We start from the raw sequence: 18490 nt of genomic DNA, 5'->3' as shown, positions 1-18490 counted from the left end.
TACACTCCCTCCCGCTCCCTCCGCTCAACCTCTGCTGGACTACTATGTATCCCCACATCACGACTCATTACGAATGGGTGCCCGGTCATTCAGCTGTTCAGCACCCAGGCTCTGGAACTCCCTCCCCCCACACATAAAACAGTCTGACACAATAGAAAGTGACGTAGTTCCCGCTGGTGGCTGATACGTTTGCCACTTTGCATATTTACTTTTTGGATTCCTCTTTGGATTCCGTTTTGGATTCCGTTTTGCGGATTGAAATGTCATTTGAATATCGCAACACACGGAGCGTGGCCAAGTGGATTGCAATCACGGGGACGCTATAGCTTTTCAATTTGAATAAAGGAACTCAAAGAATTTGACAAAATGTTATTGTATTTTTATTGTTATAACTTTTGCAAATTTAATTGAGGATTGCATTGTCACTTTGCATTTTAAAATACACTTTGAATAACGTATTTACAAATTACATTATGAAATTGCATAATGCATTGTCAATTGCATAACGTAATTACTTATTGAATTGCAAATTGCAAATTGCATTGCCATTTGAATTTTGCTACATATATGCTTCCATACATGAGAGGAGAGTGATATCGGCCAATGTGATCTCTGTCTTCGATTTGACCGAGTCGTTTGAGGCCTACTCTGCTCTAAGGATCAAGTTTTTCCATCGCTCGCTGCTGCTGCCTCTGATCGCTTCGTCCATTCTAATTTTTTGAGGATTCTTAGTTTTCTTTCTGCGAACACCCCCCCCCCCCCCCCAGCCACCATCGATCTGTTCTGAACAGACTCCCCGGTTTCTGGCAGCGGGCGGTGGGCCGCAGTCTCCAGCCGCTCGATGCGCTCTGCTGGGATTTGATTTCAGGGCTTTTCGATTTTTTTTGTGGAGCAAAATTGATTCTGTGACATATCGCCGGGCATGATTTTTTTAGTAAACACTTGTAATTCTAATTTCTTCGGACATTGTTCTGGAAAAACAACTTCCCTTTCGGCGGGGAAGGGGGCTGCTTGCCTCCACTGACCGAGAGAGGGCTGCTGTAGAGCGGTCTCTGATGTCCGCGCTGTCCGCTAGACTTGTTGTTTAGTGCGGGGCCACCAAGGTGCTGAAACTACTACGACACGTAGGCTACAGGACGCTCGCCTTATCCTCTCAGGTTTAAACCATGGCAAATGAACCTGTGATCCTTAATGTGTATGACATGGTAAGCAACGGTCCTCCTCCGCTTTAATGAATACAATGCATGAAGGGTAGTCGGTGTGGGTTTAGAAAGTGTGCAAAACACGGTTGCATGCCAAGCGTAGTTATTCCTAGTGTCTTGACATTGTTCTACGGTGTACACAGTAGCCCTACACCATCACTTAACCCTCCACACTCCAACCAAATCGACGCCTCGGCGCCCTGTCCATCATATCTGATCCGAGATCAGATACACTACAGAGAATGATACACCGCTGGGCCCCAGTGGGACATAACGTCCTGACGGAGTAATCTGCAGCCATGACAGGGCTATCTAAATCCCCTGTCTATATCATATTTAATCGCCTGCCTTTAGGCGTACATTTTTTATATCTTCCAATCCAAGATAGTTCCGCTGACCAGCGGGGTGAATGCATAGGGCCTCCTCTCCACAGAATTTCTCGATACGGATCATAACCAAATAACACCCTTTGTTATTATTATTATTCTTTGTCATTGTTAATGTTGCATACGCGTCACAACAGTGTGTAAAGTTGTCTTCGACGCAGGCGCATTGGGGGCGAACAGTAGTCGTTTTTTTCAATTTCAAATGATTCTCGTCTGCCACAAAAGCTGGCCGTTTTCAAGTGTGTGATCTGAGTCCCACGATCTCGCGTGATCACCCCCACTGACGGAACACAGACGAGGCCCATCGTTCAGGCGCCCACTACATGCTCCACACATGTGAATAATGTACTACCAAGTCGACTTAGCCGCATTATTTACCACTATTTCTCAAATGTTGCATTTTAAGAAACTTACATTTGATTCCAAAAGCACAAATTTTGAAAGAAGTTGGTAGTTGGTGCATGCCTATATCGATGTGTACACGCTTCAGTGATGGTCTGGGAGACTACGGTTAAATATTACTATGATTGCGTGCTGGATTGAATAATGACTAACTGTATCACACACACACACACACACACACACACACACACACACACACACACACACACACACACACACACACACACACACACACAGTCTCAAAAACAGAAGCACAAACGGCATGCACATAGTCTCACACACATTGAAATGCACACTCACACACACAAACCATACTTCATGCAGATGGTGTCACACACACACACACACACACACACACACACACACACACACACACACACACACAGATATCTTCAAGTAGCCTCTGAGATGAGGACCTAGAGGAGGCCCCAGCAGACAGCTGAGGGGGGTCGGGTTTCAGTGTGGCTCCGCAGGGAGTCCGGGCCGAGGCACACTGCCGCTTTCGGGCTTCGTAGACAAAACGACACAGGAAGTGGACCATATCTGCCTCTCAGCGTTTTATCAGAGAGGGCAGACGAGCTGCAGGGGCAGGGTCGTTAGGCGGGGAGGTTGATCGACTCCCCGAGGCCAAAAGGGAACGGGTTCGATCCCCGACGTCCACAGTCGAACAGTCGGCCTTACATTTACATTCCGGGCATTTAGCAGACGCTTCGTCTTGTATTTTATCAGAAGAAAGAGGAACAACGATATATCGCCGTCGGTACAGTTAGGATGTTCATAGAACCAAGTGCCAAGCAAAGGCACCCTTGAGCCAGGCATCCCGACCCGCTGTACCGCCCCCTTGATGACCTGCGTCTGAATCCACCGTCAGAGTCACAGGGGAGGAGGGCCTCTCCGAGTGGCACCGACACTAACCGGCACTACGGCGCAGACAGACAGGTCTGGGCGGCCTCGCCTCTGAAATCATGCCGGCGCTCCAGTAAAGCTCTGGCATCTCTGCCCGGCCGCTGGAATGTTGCGTGGGAGTGCTGGTCACATGGTCACATGTGGGGGGGGGGGGGCTGGCATTCCGTCAAATACCAGCCGGAACAGACGCTTGAGATGTGACAGGAGGGAGAGCAACGGGTGATGTCCACAGCAGAGTGCTGAGCTGGGAGGAAGAGGAACACGGCGGGTTTCAGGGGAGAGTTTCATTGTCATGTTCGAGATCCCAGACTTCTTCTTTTGTACCCTGAAGACGTTGGTGGGTCAGGGGCCAGCACACGGGGGGGGCCAGTTCCTCTGTCAGAAGACGCATGAAACACAACACTGTACACAGCACAATGCACAATGCTCTCTAGGGGCTGTCAGCCCCCTGTCCGCTGCACTCAGCCCCCCCCCCCCCCCCCCCCCCCTCCCCGCTGGGTAGCAGCCACTCTAAAGGGGTGACGGCATTGGTCAGGATAATTGTGGGGCAGCAATCTTGTTCTGTGATTAATAATTGACGGCTGGCCGTGCATGGATAGCTTTTAACGTCGGTCCTTTAACGCAGGCCGGAGGGGTATTGGACCCGCGGTCAGATGGGTTAGCAGGTGCAAGCTACACGCAGGAAGTAACACTGTGTGGTTCCTTGAGTGACTTCCTGTTTCCTGTTAATCTGTAAGCATCAGCGGTTAGCGTTGACGAGTGCAGAAAAGACCAAAAGACGATTCGATGCTTTCGGCTGCATGAAAGTATTCAAGATGAAGTGCGTGTGTACTGTACTGTTGTGAGGACACACGCCCACAAAGACACAAACTCACACACACACACACACACACACACACACACACACACACACACACACACACACACACACACACACACACACACAAAGTATACTAGTGTGATATAGACGAAATTAATGAATGAATAAACCTGCAGCCATCCTGCACCCATATGTGGTTGCCAGGGAAACGTTGCAGTGCAGCTCCTAAGTTCCCAGCTCCAACGATTGATGACTGATGATGTTTTGATTGTTTATCCTCTCTTTGGATAAAAGCGTCTGCTAAGCTAAATCAATGAATGAAAATCAATGATGTATGCTGCCTGTGCATTAGCACACTCTCTTTGATATCGAAAATACATTGCGGTGAATTACTTCCCTGGTCCAAACCTATCTATACTGTGTGTTAACCTCTCGTTTTTCTGTCTGTCCTTTCTCTGTTGCCTTAGTACTGGATCAACGAGTATACCTCTAACCTGGGCATTGGGGTCTTCCACTCCGGCATCGAGATCTACGGCCGAGGTAAGGACCGCGGCGGCGGACATGTTGGGGCTAGAGCCGTGGTTTGACAGACATGATGCCATCCAATGATGGAGTCATCAGTGAGTCATCACAGTGTGTTATTGTGCGTGATTATGTAACAGCCATTGTGTTTCTCAGAGCCTGACTAGATCAGAGAACTTATCTTAATAACTTGAATTTAATTTTCTCCATGCAAATTCCTTCCCACACACAGTTTGTGCAATCAGTTATCAGTATGAAATGTAAATAACATGTATTATTTGCATATGTCGTGGATGATGCCTTAAAGGGCCTCTGTTTTATCACCAAGGGCGAGGCTGATTTCAAACTGTATCTCCTGGGGACATCACAAGTGGGAGGGTCCACCCAGACAGATAAATCATGTTAACAGCCTACCCAGTGGACTTTAACCCACTGGTGTGCCTGGTAGTCGATCCATCACATCGTGTTGTACACAACCCCACTCGCTGATGTCATCAGCAGATTTTGAAATTGGCTTCTTATGACTCACTGCCCTGACACCTGGGCGTGAAACAGAGTCCCTCCTCGGGGCAATGTCGAACCATCAGACCCGGGGTCGGCTGAGACCGCCGTCCTACGCAGCGCTGACCCCCCCGTGTCTCCGACCTTCTGCTCCCCAAACGTAGAGTTCGCGTACGGCGGGCATCCGTACCCGTTCAGCGGTATCTTCGAGATAAATCCCGGGAACGCCAGCGAGCTGGGAGAGACCTTCAAGTTCAAGTGAGTCCACCCCCCCCCCTTACACCCGCTGGTCTACACACAGTCACCCTCAGGGCGGCGTGGTGTAGTGGCTGATCTCTCCGCTGAAAGGTCGTGGGTACAATCCCCAATGTCCTCAAAGCCTACCTGTAGCCGTCGTGGACCGAGGTCCCCTTACCTGCCTGCTTCTTAACGACATGTGTTGCACAACCTTGTGTATTTTATGTAAGAAGATGTCTCTGATGGTAGTAATAGTACAGAGGGATATTACCAGATGGTGCACACTAACACTCATGCACTGATGGTGGGGTCGACGATGCCCATCCGGTTCCCTAGTTTTGTCGGGAGCCGTTGTTCGAGGACTCCTTGAGCGACGCACTTCAGCTCAGAGGAACCGGGGGTCCGACCTAAAGACCGAGCCCCCGAGCGGTCCACTGCTCCGGTTGGTGATTGGTTTTGCGTTTCGTAAACAGGGAGGCCATAGCGCTCGGCACGACGGACTTCGCCGAGGAAGACATGGACAAGATCATGGAGGAGCTGGGGAAGGAGTTCAAGGGGAACGCCTACCACCTCATGCACAAGAACTGCAACCACTTCTCGTCCTCCCTCTCCGAGGTCAGTCCTGGCCCGGCCTTCCTCTCCTGCTTTTCTGTCTGTGGAAGTTTAGGTTCACTAGATACCTAAACCAGATAAGGTAACAATGTTCATGAAGTAACGATAGCTTCGAAATTCGCATTGCACAAATAGATCATTAAGTCAGGTAAACTTTATTTTTAGCAAAACTGCATGCATCTGCAGAACACGAGAAACAACACAATTAGAACCAGGATTAGTTTAAAATTAACAACATTTAAGATCTTAATCTTGACTTGAAGCAAGCTAAGCTAAAATTGTGCCTCAAAATATCTTCCCATTGTACTGTCCTCAAGCCTGAAGACTCCCTAAAGACTTTAACCCCTTGAGGTTCTACTTCCTGTCTGTGTGTCTCCTATTCTTTAACCCCTTGAGGTTCTACTTCCTGTTTGTGTGTCTCCTTTTCTTTAACCCCTTGAGGTTCTACCTCCTGTCTGTGTGTCTCCGGTTCTTAAACCCACTGAGGTTCTACTTCCTGTCTGTGTGTCTCCGGTTCTTTAACCCCCTGAGGTTCTACTTCCTGTCTGTGTGTCTCCTGTCCCTCCAGCTGCTGTGCGGGCGCGAGGTTCCCCGCTGGGTGAACCGGCTGGCCTACTTCAGCTCCTGCATCCCCTTCCTCCAGAGCTGCCTGCCCAAGGAGTGGCTGACCCCGGCCGCGCTGCAGAGCCACATCAGCATGGGCCTGCACAAGGACGGCCACGGCGACCCCAGCGACGAGGACCGCTCCTCGCCGTCGTCGCCCACGGGCGCCGGCGGCAGCGGCACCGCCTCGGGCTCGGGCTCCGGTTCGGGCTCGGGCTCGGGCTCCTCCCACAGCTGCCGCCACACGCGCGTCTGAGGGGCGGGTCTTTCCCGGCCCCGTCTCCTCCGGCTCCTTCTCCGCTCCCCCCCCCCCCCCTCCTCGTCCCCGCGGTCCCCGGCGACCTCTGACCTCCTGAACAGGACAGCCTCGCGGTCGCCGCCGTACGACCCCCGAACCAACCAACCACCTGACCTCACTCTGCCCCGCCTCCGGGTGCGGAAGGAGGCGGGGACAGAACAGAAGGATGACCTCGTCTTGGACCTCATCAGCGGAGCGGAGCGAGACCCCCCTGTTTAGTATTTTTCCATGAACCTCTACACCCGTGTCAGCCTTTTGCCCACCACCCCTCCCACCCCCTCTGGCTAGCTGAGACGACACAGGCTACCAGGAACTCCTAACCTGCTGGCAGTCGGGCAATACTTGTTGGATAACCTCTACGTGGCCTTGTATTCATACTACTAACCCATGCCCCCCCCCCCCCCCCCCCCCCCCCTCCTCATCTTAAAGAGGTTTCCGATGGACCGTTGTTGTTTTTACAATCTGAAATAGTAACGTCTAGAGTCATCAAACGTCCCGGCTAGACAATGCCTCAACCCAAAACCTTCTTGACGGTGGATTTAGGTAAAGGTCATTAATGAGCAGGTAGGGGTTAGGGCATCTTGCTGAAGGATTTGAGCAGACTTGGGAATCGATCCCAGTACATGTCGACTTGGAGTCTAAAACCCGACCTTCCAGTGACCACTTAAATAAGCTGAATTGATACAACCCTGAGGGCCTAGCTAGTCATATGTACAATTAATGGTTATTTCCATGTAATTATCCCCACTGACTCACAATGTTCATATTTCCAGACCAACAATACGTTTGACAGTAAAAAACTTCAATGGAAGTAGCTTTATGGCAACCAGATGCAATGGAGAATCATGGGAAATGTAGTCTTTATTCCTGAACATGCTCCTCTCTCTTCTTGAGCCTTTAACATGCCCGTCAGCATCTTAGGGGCCGCATATATGAATGGAAACAGAGGTTTGTGGTCGTAAAATATTTATAACGTAGATGGGTAATGTAAACTTTGAGCCATTTCTAAACCTTTACAAACACTGTCTGATTTATTCTGGTTCCTCTATCTGTCATTGAGGAACTGGAAATGTTCAGTACAGTCATGTTGATGAGGTTTGAGGACAGGAGATTTTTTATTTTGAAGCAAATCAATGTAAAACGAAGCAGCTCTATAGACAATAAACAAGAACCTGACTTTCTCAAAAAGCAGTGGATGCTCTTAACTTTTTATAATGAAGGAAACTTTATATTACAACAACAAAAACAACAACTGTGTTACTAACTTCCTCCGTTTGAAATGCAGTTCTAACCTGTACTACTGCAATGTTCTTCTACACCAAGTGTCTGGGTGGAGCTCAGCCTAATCTCATTGGTTCTCCACCCAAAACTCCACTATCATGGCTTTATATTTGTTGACAAAACGCCTACATACCTGCTATATACAGGTAGCATTATACAAGGATAATGTGATTCAACATGAATTATTCTGCCCATTATATTTCTGTGTATATTATTTAGTTAGAACCAAGAACAGTGGCCCTTTAAAGAAATGAAACCTTTAATTATTGTAATTCTTAATATGTTAATTCAATATTGATTACTTAATTCGTATTAAACAATATGGTGCTGAACTTTAACCCCCTTGGTCTGCGGTCTGCGGCTGTATTTGTCCAAATGAGATGGAAATAGAAAATGAATGAATCATTGTTTTTCAGTACAGACAACTGTTTTTGTTGTTTTGTGTTACTGATTCAATGCAGGCTGTCGGTACAGCATTTTTAAATCTCCAAGCATGTGTATCATTGAATTGCCATGTGTTAACGTTGTTAAATCTGAAACATTAATCCATTCATGGGCTATCCTTAGTCTAGCGACCCCTCTCTCAGGAAGGTATATGTGGCCATTCAAACAAACTTAACAAGTGTATAACAAGTCTAGTTTATGGATGTATGTGTAAACCATCTATTTTAATGTATTTATTTTTTCATCACCGGTCAAGTCCTGTTACATTTCATCATGTGTCTAGCGTTTTATAATGGTTTTATTTGACGGTTTTTAATACTATGATTGATTACACTTTGGATTGATTGCAGTATTCCATGCTCAAAACATTTGGACCGACTGACAGCCAAAAAAACCTTTTGATCTCCATTGTATTGTGACATCCGTAACCATGTATGTTCCTTTCCTAATGCAAGAAAGTTTCGAACGGTATGCTGTATTAGAATAAATTCAGACAAATCAAATAACAATGAAACTTTCTGTACATCCTAGTCGAGACAAGATATGTGTTTTTTTAAACCATTGTCTACTTATTGGACGTTATTAACTTTTTTGATTCAATCAATTACTTTTGTATCCTGTGAAATATGTGTTATAGGCCAATAGTGGCCTACATATATCATACTGTATACATCTACACAATAGGGCTATATAACCCTTCCCAAAGAGTAATAAATTAGATGCATCATCTGATTTTGTCACGTAACACAACTAACGTAAGGATTTACTCCCAAAAACATAGTCCTTAATTAGGCCACAACAGGGTACAATGAAAATTCGCTTTCAATGTAAATTCGGTTCCTAAGTAGTACCGCTGGGTTGCCATGACCACGATATGACGTGTCGATTTTTTAGGGTTACTAATGAAGCAACTTATTAACGCACTTTGGGTCATTTTCGTGAAATGTAGCCTTAATATATATTAATTTAGTTACATAATTACTACCTTAGAATATCTAAAAGGTGTTTAATTATATCGTACCATTTAGTCTGGAGAACATTTAGGTGCGACGAAACAGCGGATGTGAACCAACCTGGCAACCCTTCCTCTTCCTCTACTGCCGTTTCGTACTTCGCACGGTCTCGCCATTTTGATCCAACCACCAAACCCTGAAGTTGTACCACACTCTCAGATTTAACTCACTGCAGAGAACACCAGACGAAACTTATGTGAGTATATGTTTGTGATTGTATACGTGTATAGCAACATGGATTAAAATGTTGTGGGTGATTGTTTTAAATAGATGGCTAAAACGAGGCTGACTCGACGCTAGCTAAATGCTACTAGCTAACCTAGCTAACGCTACCTCTCCTCGTTTGCATTTCTTGCTAAAGTAATACTAGCCGGGGTTCAGTGCAAAGTAAAAATAACGTCGGCTCTGAAATTAACCTTCGGCCGGCTGATTATATTGGGCTGAACCAGTACTGAAGCGGCGTGGTCTCTCCCCCAGTCAGTGCAACATGAGCGGGTGTCGTGTGTTCATCGGCCGCCTCAGCCCGCATGCCCGGGAGAGGGACGTGGAGAAGTTCTTCAAAGGATACGGACGGATCCGGGAGATCAACCTGAAAAATGGATTCGGATTTGTGGTAAGTTTTTGGTTTTTGTTTTAAGCTGATACGTTTTTATTTTTAACTCGTCGAATCAATGGACCTTTTTATAAATGGCTCGAACTAATCCTAATGTTTCAACAGGAGTTTGACGACCACAGAGATGCCGACGATGCGGTTTACGAGTTGAACGGAAAGGAATTGTGCAGTGAAAGGTATTTATAGAACTCGCAAAAAGATATTATTTATTAGTAAGAACTACAAGTAAAGATTAAAAAACAATTATTATTTCTATATTGCGTCCCCTAGTGGCCAACGTTATTCGTACTAGTTTATCAAATACGCCTGCGTCGACACGTTACAGGCACGCCTGGATGCTCTTAATGGTTAACACTCGTAAAAGTCCAACAATGTGTAACTTTTCCCCCTTTCACTTCTTCAGGGTCACAATTGAGCTGGCTCGTTCCAGGAAAGGAAGGGGTGACGGAGCCGGCCCAGGGTCCAGCCGCTTCTCCCCACGGTTCAGCCAACAGCGTCAGTCCCGCAGCAGTGGATCCAGGTAGGCATCTTGGTTTCCCCTCATGGTGGGCTCTCCTTCTGTTTCTTGGTAACCCCCACAGAACCAGTATTACGGGTTAATCCTTGGTTCCCCTCCCCCTTCTCTTCATTGTGAGGCTAAGGTTACCCGTAGTCTACTTCAAGAGATCTTAAGATACTAATTTCTTACTTTTGTTAGGGTTAGGCGTGTTGAAAATATTACGACTTTTGTCCGATAGTGCTAGCAAACTAGGGCTCAGCTTAACACTGCAATAATTCGGCACACATCTTGGGCACCCCATATGGCTACATGACATGGTGGTACTAGCCGTGCTAATGACTCAATTGTAAACCTTATACAATCTAGTTATTTTTAGTTGTGGTATCCCACTGTAAGGGGGTCTAGTCCTGCTCCTGTGCAACCGGCCTGTTGGCCACTGGCTCAAGCTCATCTCTAATTGTTGTTCTTTTGTCAGGTATGGCCCCCCTGTGCGTACAGACCACAGGCTCATAGTGGAGAACCTCTCGTCTCGTATCAGCTGGCAGGTGAGGATTTCAATCTGTTTGTTCCCATGTATATTAACTGCCATCTGTCTAACCCTGTACTTTCCAAATGCAATGAACAGCCTTTGTTAACCTGTTAAATCACATTGTAACAATGTAGTAGACTCAGTATAATTACAATACATTCAAATTTAGCTTCAGTGTTCTCTAATTTGACCGTGGTTTCTTTCACAGAAGGCACCGTTAATACGGCTGCTCTTTTTTTTTTAGCCGCTGTTCTCATATGGTTTGTCTGTTCGGAGCTGCATGATGCACACCCTCGCGTTTGAGAGGCTGCAGTGCATAGCGCCCTCTCCTGGCTGTTTGTCTGAATAGTGTCCATTTGGTGCCTCTCCTTACACGCAGTTGCTGCTGGTCTAAGTCTTGGCGGGGCCCCCTAGCGGGTGAAAGTGGTCTAGCGCAGGATACGGTAGCTTAAGGAGGTCTGGCGGTTCTGTGGTCTGGCTTCCCCCACGACTGCTGTAACCCCTTCATCCCGTTTGGGTCTTTTTCTGTTGCTGATGGAGCTTGGTCGGGGGTGTGGAGTGGGGCGCGCACCCCTCTCCTCCGTCCTCCTTGCTCTCTGGTGGGTCCTTGCTTGTGGAGGCTGGATTCCCAGGTGAAGGCCGTGGTCGTTTCTCAAGGGCTTAACACTGCATTGGTTCCCCATTGGTTTTCTATGTGGACTCGTGGCTCTAGGCTTTAATCTACCCCTGGGTATGGAACGGTAAGTAGCAATAAAACTCATGTGATTGGGGTATTCTTTTTTTTAAGGGGTTGGGCTGTTAAAACTGTAGATGGGTAGGGGAGCTACATATGAAGGGCTGTAGATGGAGGGACGGTAGTTAACAGTAGTTAATTAATTACACTGTACTTTGCGGGAACCCCATATTGATTAGCCACAGATAGATTTGTAATTGAGAAATAGACATGAAAAGATTGTCCACTAAGCCATAGTGTGTTTATATATCTAAATATATTATCAATGCCCTGTGAATACCTTTTTTTTTTTTAAACACTTTCCTTTGTGTTGGCCCATGTAGACCTACATTAAGTGTACACATTGAAACTTCATAAGAATAGAAACTAGTATAGATGAACCCCACTGGTACCTAGATAAGGTGTTGGGTCTATGGCAGGACACTCCCCTTTTATCTGACCCATCACCTTGAAGCAGATTTGAAATTTAAGGACCCAATTACTGGGACTTATTTTCTTTCCCATCAACGTACCAATGGCTGATGGAAGCTCTCAGTACAAACACAGCACTCCACCTATTGCCCCGACACGTACAGGTGTAAACGCTGTTAACTGTTGCCTGCCCTGTTTGTTTTTCTTACCAGGTTTGAAAAGGATTTCAATGACACTAGACGGTCACTTGTTTTGGTCCTCCGTTAAACGTCTGTCTGCCTCTTTTTGCGCCAACAGGACCTGAAAGACCTGATGAGGAAAGTAGGTGAAGTCACCTTTGTGGATGCACACAGAACCAACAAAAATGAAGGGTAGGTTGTGGACCTTCAGGAGAGACCTGCTCCTTTCCCACCTCACGGTCGCATGTGTTCTGCCCAGAGGAAGGGGTGTTGTGTGCGTTCTGACACGGGGTTGCTCTCGCTTCGATACCCACAGGGTGGTTGAGTTTGCGTCTCGCAGCGACCTGAAGAATGCCATCTCCAAGCTGGATGGCACAGATTTGAACGGACGAAAGCTGAAGATCTTCGAGGATCGCAGAAGGAGGTGAGAATTCTGACCGGGCTACACAAAATGGACAGCTGTGTGGAGTTATTGCTAGGCCTGTCACGATAACAAATTTTTCTGGGCGATTAATTGCCCCAGGAATTATTGCGATAAGCGATAATATTGCCGTTTTTCAACTAATTTAATGATAAAGTACACCCTTTCGAAGATCAATAAACCTTTATTTTTAAAGAACACTGGAACTGGGCGTCTGGAAGACATTTAAAATATCCAGAATAAATTAACAAAACAACCAAAAACAATCTATTATTAACAAAAAATGCTCTTGAATAAAAACCAAACACCACCAAAAACAATAAATAAAATTGAAACACTAAATAAAAAGGATGTAAACAGATTGCGCCAGGACTCCGCCTCCCACACAGACAATGCAACAAGTTAGTAGCCGCGTTTACATGGCACATCTGATCCGCATCTGATCCGCATAGATTTCTATGCGGCATAGCTGTTCCTAAAATGTGTTCCGAATGTAGGCTACTACTCAGGGGCGTTGCTAGACCTAGAGTTTTACTGGGGCAAAGGCCCCCAACTGCCAACATTTTTTTTTTTACGTGTGCACAATATGAAATAGATGGATACAGAAGGGTATGTACAAGCTTCAAAATCATTGTCACTGTCATATTGTAGGCTATATTAAAGCACTGGTAAAGGTAAAGACGCAAAGATGGATTCATGAGTACCGTACAATTATATTTATTTAAACACATACACATCTCAAAGATTTACAAATAAGGTAACTGACAAATAAACAAAAAGTCTCTTTATGACCTTCACCTCTTTATCAGGAGAAGTCTACACATCTATATTTATTTAGAAGCTGTGTGGAAACAGCATAATTTTGCCAGAACGACATGTACTAAAAAGGCAAGAAACAAGGTTTAAAACTAATAGAATTTCTGACTTAAGGTGAGGTGGCTCATTGCCACCAATCAACCTGGAAAATGTTATAGAACCATCAAAGCTCTTAAATTAAACTAAATAAGGCCATACACTACTGCATAGAGCCTTTTTTAATGATTATTTTTTCACTATTAAGCTGTATCGCCGCGCCTTCATGGTGGCAAAGCGGTCAATAACGTGGCTTTGACTCACTTTGCATAGTTGCTCCTTTTCAATGGACAAAAGAGAAAGTTGGTGAAGCCTTCCTTGCCCCATGGTTGACCTAAGCCAGGTGTGTGTGTGTGTGTGTGTGTGTGTGTGTGTGTGTGTGCTATAAAACTACAGGCTACAGACGCTCAGTATTGAAAAACTGGTGCTAATTATGTGGGCAACATTCTTTAACAACAATCAAGTTGTCATTGTTTGTGTCAAACAAGTTGTGAATTTGTTGTAACGTTAAAAAAGGAGATGACTTACTCTGGGCTGTTTCCAGCTCCCGTGGTTTCCAACGAAACATGATCAACAAAAAAACAAGGAATTGAAAGCTACTTAGAATATGCCTAGGTTACATTAATTTCCCCTGATGGCAGCAATGTTCCACTTTCAGCTGGAATTCACGGTAGGCCTACATCAAAACCACGTGTCTTCTTTAGATTTCAGTTCCCTTTATTTATTCACACAGTTCAGCAGCGGCATTTATTCAGAATCAGAGCCCAAATTAAAGCTGCATTTAGGGCGACTATCACTACCCAGCAGAAAAATAGATGCACTATAAATGGTTTTGTAGGCCTATAGCAGTCACGAACATGAGCATAGTTGTGGAAATGCTGGTGTTAGAAAACAAAGTTGACGGGAATTAAAGTGCTGCAAATCTAGCATTAAAGGTTAATTTAAGAAGCTTTTCACCAGTCATTTGTCGCCTGGTCGCAGTGTCGAGTTTTTTTTAAAGTAGTTCACTAGTCGTAGCGTGCAAATAAATTGCAGTGTCAGAATTCTGAGAATTTTGTCAGCATTCAGATTTCTCAGAATTCTCTTACACTGCAAATTAAAGCGCTACTACTAGCAAACTAGTTTCAGCGTGACTGGAGAGAACCTCCTTAAATTAACCTTTAATGCTAGATTTGCATCAGCGCTATTGTGTGAATTAGTATGGTTCTCTTTCATGGAAGCCGGAAGTGGGAGATTCCTTATTTTTTTTACCATTATTGTTTTATTAACAAATTTCTCCTACAGGGGATTGATAAAGTTCTATCTAGACTATTGAACAGAAAGAAACACTTGGTCATACTTTACACACTTTACCACTGAAACATTCAGAAGAGTCACGTGGACGAATCCGTAAATAACTGTTTTTTTTCATTGGTTGTTGCGTTAAATCTTACCCAGATACAATAGGGCTATTTTCTGATTGGCTTTTATGTAGCCCCTTTCGTTTTTTGATTGGCTGGTAAGAGGCAGGCTCGACTGAAGACTCCCGAGGCAGCAGGAGATGTACTTGATGAATCCTGTCGATTCCATAGCGAGTGCGGCGCTTCTGCAGATTAATTTAATAATGATCAATGGAATTTTACTGGGGCACTGGAGACTTTTACTGGGGCACGTGCCCCAGTAAAAAGGGGCTGACGACGCCTCTGCTACTACTGTATACATGGCAGTAACAAAAGTGTCCGTTCTGTCTCTCGCGCACACCTGACACATCTCTGGACCGGCGGCGACATAATGTATGTCTTATCACTATCGGGGATTTTAAATTTGATTTTAATGAAAGCACAGCAGGAGAGAGCTTTTCTCTGCCTGCTCCTTCAATTAAGAAGGAGGAGGACAGCGCAGCAACGTCAATTTCTCGTCAGATCTTTATATTTACCTTAAGCTCCGCCGCAAACAAGAGGAATTTGGATGCGAGTCTGCAGCCAAGACTGGTGGTGGGAGAGAGTATTTAGTGACCAGGAATCCTCGAAGGTCCATTTGCGAACTACTGCAGCTGCCATCTCTCTAAGTTAAGAAGTATTTTAACGTTCAGCCTGCAAAAGTACTACTAGTAGCCTACTCATTTACAGTTACCTCGGACGCGCGCGGACACTACGATACGCGAACACGTCATTAATAAACAACCATGTCCTGTCGCTTAGCAACCGGTCACGCTTACCGGACTACTTTTACGGAGTGATAACAAAGACGTGAATCAGGCAATAAATCCACTTTCCTTGACAGCGGTGAAGTTCGGTGTGCTTAAAAGTACCGACGGAGCTCAGTGGACCAATTGCGAACTACTGCGGCTGCTCTAAATTAAACCCCAATCTATTCGGAATAACATACATGGCGATTAAAACGGACTACACCACCTCTTCTATTCGGCATAGAATCTATGCCGAACAGATAATTGTATTCCGAATGAGGCGTATACATGATAATTTTCTGTTCCGCATAGAAATCTATGCGGAACAGATGTGTCCATGTCAACGCGGCTGCTGACACTTGACGAGGGGGTTTACTCGTTGTGCCCTGTAATTATGAGCCGGAGCCCGATTTCAACCCGACATTTGTTACTGAGGTCTACCGTGCTAAATATATATAATGTATATAAATATATATAATGCATAGAACGCCGGTCACTATCGGGAAAATAAGCCCCGACAGGGCGAACAGGTGACCGACGCGCAGCGGAGGTGTCTTGCTTCACCCTGAAGGGGCTTATTTTAATGACCGGCGACGTTCTATACTACATCATCCCGCTTATTACAAGGCTACTTGCCAAGACGAAAAAATAACTTCACATGGTCTGTCTTTTTACAATTTATTCATTAGCAGCATTCGTAGTGTTGATTAGCAGAGAAATCCTTCACAGACGTTGACGTTGCTTAGCAAACGAAGACGCTGGGGTTGACAAGTTACCGGACTATCTATTCAAGTGAACGGAGCGTTCCACGGCATTGAGAAGACCTGTGTAATAAAAGGCCTATAATATTTCTGTTTATGGCATAGATTTCTTCTCAGATTAGGCCAATAAAGCAATGATTTAAAAAATATAGTTATTATTGCAATTATTGCGGCCGGCAAAAAATTATCGCTCATTTTAATTTATCGCGCAATTAATTGATTTATTGCATATCGCGACAGGCCTAGTTATTGCACGCCGATTTAATTAAGTTGACAAAAGTAGCAGTCAAGTACAGTAATGCACTAGAAAATAATAGAATACAGTAGAGGTATTCCATAATCCCATCTACATTTCTGAATAGATGTGTGCTATTTGGGGGATTGTTTCAAGTTACATTTTATTTGTAAAGCACTTAATCACAGGTCCAGTCTCAAAGGGCTTAACAGGCCGTATATTTATGACACCCCCCTGACCCTAGCCCCCCTGAGGTCAAGAAACACTCCCCAAATTAGCAAGGAAGGAATTCAGAGTGGGGATCCCTCCTTCCAGGGATGATCAGGAGTGCAGTGGGGGCCATAATACACATGCATACAGGCCAAACATTTGTGTCTTCCAACGCTGGGCCTACGCACGCTCATAGTGGGGGTGTTTCCCCAGAGGGCATCAAGCCCTGCCCCTGGCGTTGTCGGGGTTCTTGATGTGTTCAACGAGGGGGTAAACCTTAATACTCTCCTTCCTGTCTCCTCAGCCAAAGCAAGAGCCGCTCCCGCAGCTACTCCCGCTCCAAGAGCCGCTCCGTGAGCCGCCGCCGCTCCCGCTCCCCCCGCAGCCGCTCCCCCCGCTCCCCCAGCCGCACCCCGGAGCGCAAGTCCTCCCGCAAGCCGGCGGCCCGCTCCCTCTCCCACTCGCCCTCCCGCTCCAAGTCTCGCTCCAAGTCCCGCTCCAAGTCCCGCTCTCGCTCCCCACGGCCCGCCCAGACCAAGCAGGCGTCCCGTTCCCGCTCGCGCTCGGTGTCGGCCGGCAGCCGGCACTGATGGGGGGGGGGGGGGCCCGTCCCCACCGCCACAGCGTAACGGACTGATGCACGGACACCACCACCACCCTGACCCCACCCCTGTTAGCCGGCGACGGAGGCGGCCGGCCCTCCTTTGATCCGGTGCGGGTCGCTGACCGGCTGGCGGGGCAGGGCCTCTGCAAGGAGGCAGTCTGTTCGTTCTAAATGCTCTTGAACATTGTTCTGTGGTAACGTCGTTGCTTCGTTTTTTTGTTCATGGTTTGTTTTCCTTTTTCTCTTTAAAATCCCTCCAGCGTGTCGGGGGGGGGGGGGGGGGGGGGCGTCTGAGTGGTGCGTCGTTTCGTCTGGTTTAGCGTAGGCCTTTTTGTTTGGTTCTGGACAAACACTTGAGTTCAGGTTTTTTTTAATTTTAGGCTGAGCGCGTCCGTCTCTCCAGAGTCAGCGAGCGAAGGGAGTCTCCCCCAGCAGCGGTGTTGTGATGTGGTCACATCATGCTGTGACTCCGTCGGCGATGAATCACCTGGAGTCCTCTTAATAATGATTTATTTTTCTGTTTTTACATTCACTGCCCTGTTTATGTGAAGTACTGCATGCTCCATTAACTTAAATTCAGTTTGCCGTCTGTCGGTGTGAACTGGCCGTGGTGTAGGCGTCCTTTGGCTTTTCAATTCTTCTGTGTCAGTCTATCAATATTTTTACAGTAAAAACCTGGTTTTAATGTCTGTCATGTAGTCTAGTTTTTTGTGTCGGTGTAAGTCGTTCTCTGGACTGCTCACATTAAAGAGGCCCTTTTTGTTTTGTTAGCGGGCTCCAATAGATGAAGGTTGTCATTGCGTCTGGACTTCGGAATGATCTTTACCTGGGACATTTCAAACCATCTCCAATGGCCCTCTTGACTATACCTCATTTCAACAGTAGTGATAACTTGACATGCAAATCAAACATTTATAAAGGTGAAAAAGAAATGTAAATATTTTGAGTTTTATTAACACTTCAATAAAATTTGGTCCAATTTTAAACTGGCTTGCTTTTTTTCACCCTGAAATGAATAGATGAAGGCTGTTGAATTTTTTGTTTTTGAC

At 46.0% G+C, this 18490-nt stretch overlaps 2 protein-coding genes across 2 annotated transcripts; both read left to right on the top strand.

Moving 5' to 3' along the window:
• The first annotated feature begins 584 nt into the window (after window positions 1-584).
• On the top strand, window positions 585-6447 carry LOC130382163 (deubiquitinase DESI2). Its single transcript, XM_056589770.1, has 5 exons — window positions 585-1205; window positions 4184-4256; window positions 4904-4997; window positions 5450-5591; window positions 6157-6447. The coding sequence occupies exons 1-5, from the start codon at window positions 1167-1169 to the stop codon at window positions 6445-6447; spliced, it is 639 nt and encodes a 212-aa protein (XP_056445745.1). The 5' UTR covers window positions 585-1166.
• A 2822-nt stretch (window positions 6448-9269) lies between these two features.
• srsf5a (serine and arginine rich splicing factor 5a) lies at window positions 9270-18431 on the top strand. The gene is made up of 8 exons (XM_056590006.1): window positions 9270-9423; window positions 9705-9840; window positions 9946-10016; window positions 10244-10360; window positions 10815-10884; window positions 12310-12383; window positions 12508-12615; window positions 17142-18431. The coding sequence occupies exons 2-8, from the start codon at window positions 9715-9717 to the stop codon at window positions 17425-17427; spliced, it is 852 nt and encodes a 283-aa protein (XP_056445981.1). The 5' UTR covers window positions 9270-9423; window positions 9705-9714; the 3' UTR covers window positions 17428-18431.
• The last annotated feature ends 59 nt before the right edge of the window (window positions 18432-18490 follow it).

Source organism: Gadus chalcogrammus, chromosome 5 (genome assembly GCF_026213295.1).
Source record: "Gadus chalcogrammus isolate NIFS_2021 chromosome 5, NIFS_Gcha_1.0, whole genome shotgun sequence".
NCBI classification, from domain to species: domain Eukaryota; kingdom Metazoa; phylum Chordata; class Actinopteri; order Gadiformes; family Gadidae; genus Gadus; species Gadus chalcogrammus.
This window is presented reverse-complemented; position numbering and strand designations above follow the sequence as displayed.